This window comes from Gavialis gangeticus, unplaced genomic scaffold (assembly GCF_001723915.1).
Source record: "Gavialis gangeticus isolate Ggan-Ray unplaced genomic scaffold, GavGan_comp1, whole genome shotgun sequence".
NCBI lineage: Eukaryota > Metazoa > Chordata > Crocodylia > Gavialidae > Gavialis > Gavialis gangeticus.
Window position 1 is genome coordinate 6177009 of NW_017728992.1, and position 4511 is coordinate 6181519.

Consider the following 4511-nt stretch of genomic DNA (forward strand, 5'->3'; position numbering starts at 1 on the left):
TTCTTGAAATAAATTTTTCAAGAACATGTCAGTTTGGTTCACTTTGTGGCTTTTTTGTTTGTTTATTGGCTTGTCCCCCCCATCCTTTAACTTTGCTCATATTCAGTATTTCTCTGCAAAGTCACATTTTTATTCTCCACTGTTAAAATCACTTCATCTTCAACAAGCATCTTAAATTAAAAGGGCTTTGAGCAATCAAACTGCATCACACTGTACACAAAACTAAAATAGTTCAGTGTTCAGAGACCATAACAAATTTTAATGTGCATTTTACAGAGTAAACAGAGGGCTGCACTGCCATCTGTAAGGGGTCAAACCAGTGGAAGTGAATGTATGTATTACAAAATCCACACAGTACTGAATTACAAATTAAAAAATAATGCTTCATCAAAAAAGGAAACAAAGATGATTGTTGGTGGCATGACATATAGATAATATTAAAAACTGGCTTGCATGAAGACCATAGTATGTCTACTCTGAAGTCATATCACACATACTGTTAGCAATTTACAGAATTTAGTTAGTTTTGCATATACAGGAGTTGCAAAATTAGAGAAAACACACTGAAATATAGAACACACAAAAAGATGTATTTATATTAACCTCCACGCAGTCATCAGGAGTTGGCCTAAGTCAGCAACTGCCACCATTGAACAAGAAACAAACCAAGGAAAAAAGAAGAGGGAGGGGGGAAAAGGAGAGAAAGAAAAAATATGCAACAAACAACAAACAAAAGAACAAGAACCTTAGTACAACTTCTTGCTTGCTTGTCCAGAAACCACATCCTTTAGTCTTGTTAGCTGCTTTTAAGGTTGAATTTTTTGGTTTGCCCTCCCTCCCCACAAACAAAAAAATGGCTTTTTGTTAAAGTTTGTGGGAGTGTTTTGTTGTAGCTGACACTGAGTCAATTTGTTTTCTGGAGATTTGTTTTGGTTCTTTTGGCCTCTGTTTGCTTCCAGGCTGGAACAGTTCTTTCAAAGTTGGAAACCAAATGCCATACACAATTAATCGTGTAATACCGATGACTCACAGGCCAACCCCTGAGCAGTCAAGGATATAATGCTTCTACTTGCCGAAAGAAATGGAAACAAGATCTTGCCATTACAAAATGTCCTATTACATCACACCAGTTCTCTTCAAATAAAAGATCAGTGATACGTCAAAGAAAATAATATATATTCAAGAAAATGTGTGGTATCCTCTTCTTTTTTATATATTTTTGTATTTTATTTTGTTTTGTATTATTTGTACTTCCTGAAGAAGGTGCTCCTTGTGTAGAGATTTAGAGTACATTGGGTGCAGAGTGGTGGTTGGAGGTTAGGGTCAACTTTGCTGTCCGCTCCGTGGATTTTACAGGCGATTTGCTCTTTGCTTTAAGAAGAGAAAGCGATATTGGAAAAAGTCAGCACTTTTAGGTTAAAGCAAAGCACCCTTCACAAAGCCACAAACAAGAAGCAGGACAGAAAGTCCATGGCTTGTAGCTATCCTTGCACCTGCGGAAGAAGTTATAAGATATTCGCTCATCTTGCAGATTTCCAATGCTCCTTACAAGGCTGTTTAAACACATACATTTATATATTTAATTAGCTCGCCAGCTTGGCTCTGGTGCCCATGAATGTCTTGGCATGCACTGCAAACAACAACACATACAAAGTGTTTCAGTCCCAGGGAGGTTTGTTGGTTTGGTTTTGTTTTTTTCTGTATGTCTTTTAAAACAATGTAATCCAGTGACCATAAATCAAGAGGAACAAATCAAAACACCTTCCATCTCAAAGCATTCCTTACAAAGTAATTTCTATAGATAAACTGTAATGACAATATGGGCTATATCCTTTGGTGGCCTCAGAATACTTTCATGCAAAATAGAAACACTGCTATGGAACCTGAGAGAATGGCAGTATACTGTCTGGGAAAACTAATGTATGCTGAAATGTCTATGTATATATATTTGAGTAATCATCTTTTCCAGTATGTTTTAATAATTTTTTAAAGAAATCTATGGTAATGGAGCCTATAAATCATAGCCTTTCAAACTGTCATATGAGGTGTTAAGTGTATTATCAGAATAAAATATCTTAGAACTACACTGATAGTGAAATGATGGGAAGTCATCCTTGATGTTTGACATGATAAGTCTGAACATCTAATAGGCACTTTCTTATACTGTAACCGAATGTTTTAAGAAACATTCAAATCAAAAAGTCTTATACTAGATTAGGAGAATGCTATAGATCGGACATAATTACATTTTATATTAAGGTTTTATTTATAAAGGTTTAATAAAGGCTTATAGATTGTGCATTATATAACAGACAGTAGTAGGATGTATGTTATAGATGATTACAGGCACCAGCAAGGAGAAAATGTTACTGATACTTAAGGCAACCTATTGAGCTGCTATTGAGCTATATTCTAGTACTTGATTAGCCATTTCTGAAAACATCTAATCCTTTATACATGGAACCTTAATATAAAGTGGGAGTCCAAATTTCACTGCAACAAAAAATATACATCTAATTTCACAACAATAGTATACATTATGAAAAAGAAAAGTCAGTTAATGATTGATGAGCTGGTAGCAATGTTAGTTCTCCCCTCAGTTTATGGGCATCTGTTAGTTAAATATCCTCCTTTACCTGGAGATTATATATTTATATGAAGCAAGAAATATTGGTTTCTTTTCTCAGCTAATATTTCCCTGTCAGAATGGAGATCAAATAAAATCCTATCTCCCATATACTGCCTCCTTTGTAAATAAAACATGTACATAGAATTAATCGGATTCATTGACCCAACAGTAACTTGCATATACAGAAGTTGCTTCTAAACACTTAACACACAACCAACTACAATTAAAACTTGAGTTGAAAATCTAATTTCTTTATGCCCCTCTGAAAATCCCACCCCATAGACAGTAGAACATAACATATCAGAATTCAAAAACCCATGATGCATGACAATGACCCAAGTCTACAAAAATGTATGAGTGAATTTCATGATCAGGAGTGCAATGGAACTACTTGTTACAGAATGTTTTTATATCCCTACGCGTGTATATGAATGGACCTAAACATTAACATAACCCAGTTTTTAATATCTACCCTAGCATCTTCAAGCAAACAGAATTTTCTGTATATTTTTTATCATGGGAGGGTGTCTTTAAAATAATATATAAAGTTGTGGTTTATACCTTCATGAGGTTTCCTCTTTTCTGAATTAGCTTAATGAGGATGTTTGTAATGTTAGACTAAGTTGTGTTTCTGTAAGTAGTTTCTGTATCTTTTTATTTTCTCTTAAGTACGTTTGAAGAAATCCTATATGAATCTATCAAACAAAATCTTTAAATATATGATTTGTAATGGCTTTTGGAATCACATACTCTTTGCATGAAATACAAAGAACACATTTTTGACAAATGTTCAAAAATGCCATGTCAAGTTTTGGAAAAGGATCCTGTTTCGAACAACAAATTATAGTGTAACTGGATAATTGTAAAACTGTTGCATGTTGTGGAAGGGAAATACGTTTCAAAACAAAGCTTACTTCCAGGTTTCACAGTTCCAGAAGACAAAACTGCAATATTTCTTAGTAAAGCAATCTTTCATTTTATACCATCTCTTCCATTGATCCCAGAATTAATGGTAATGGGCTGCATACTCAAGATAACATTCTTTTAACTCAACCATTGCAGAAATTAGTCTCCACTGCATAAACATAACTTTTTTTTTCCTATGGTGAGTTTGTTTTTGATTTTTCTGAAAGGATTATATATTGGGTTACGTACAGCATGTGCAAGTTAAAGCATATTAGACAGCTTGGGAACAGGCTTAGTGCTAAAATATTTCAAGCTTCACAATTAAAAAAGGCTGTTAAGGGTATATGAAGTCACTCTGAATATAAAACATAATAAGCTTTATACCAGCATCAGAACTCCTAAACCAGGTCTCAAAGGTTGACATGAACCCTTAATGAAGTTGCTTAGTTGTTCCAGTAGGTTATTCTTCCCTTGTGTGATGGTCATCCAGTATAAACAAACATCTTTCTAGTAATATCTTCTACCAAACAAAACTGATTTCTAAGCTGCAATTGTGAGCATGAATGACCGTGAAGATTAGATGCATTCTTAACCTTTCAAAGATACCTTCTGAAATCCAGTTGGCATCTACATGTATTCAGTTTCCTCACTGGAGCATAGGATAACCTCCTTTACACTCACATTAGCTCAAAGACTCTCCCTCCCATCATGACAACCTTTCCGTGTGTGAGGAAGAAAGCAAATACTTGAAACTGAAAATATTAAAACAGAGAAGAAAAAAAAATCTATAAAGGCAGGGGCGGGCAATTATCTCAGGCGGAGGGCTGCTTACCAAGTTTTGGCAAGCTGTCAAGGGCCGCATGGGTAGCTCCACCCCTTCACAGGTGCCCTGCCCCCTGGTCGCCATCTTGTGACCAAAAGTCCCATCCCCTAACCCCTGACCTTTGCCACCAGAGGTCCCTCTCCTTGCCCCAGG

At 35.5% G+C, this 4511-nt stretch overlaps 1 protein-coding gene across 2 annotated transcripts in view; it reads right to left on the reverse strand.

Annotated features, from left to right (window-relative positions):
- Positions 1–238: 238 nt before the first annotated feature.
- VSTM2A (V-set and transmembrane domain containing 2A) overlaps positions 239–4511 on the reverse strand; it is a 42892-nt gene continuing 38619 nt past the window's right edge. The window contains exon 5 of one of the 2 annotated variants that reach the window (XM_019520698.1): positions 239–1371. In XM_019520698.1, coding sequence (XP_019376243.1) covers positions 1283–1371 — 89 coding nt within the window. In that variant the 3' untranslated portion in view covers positions 239–1282. Of the gene's footprint in view, positions 1494–4511 lie in introns of both variants that reach the window. The other variant, XM_019520701.1, reaches the window with a different exon arrangement.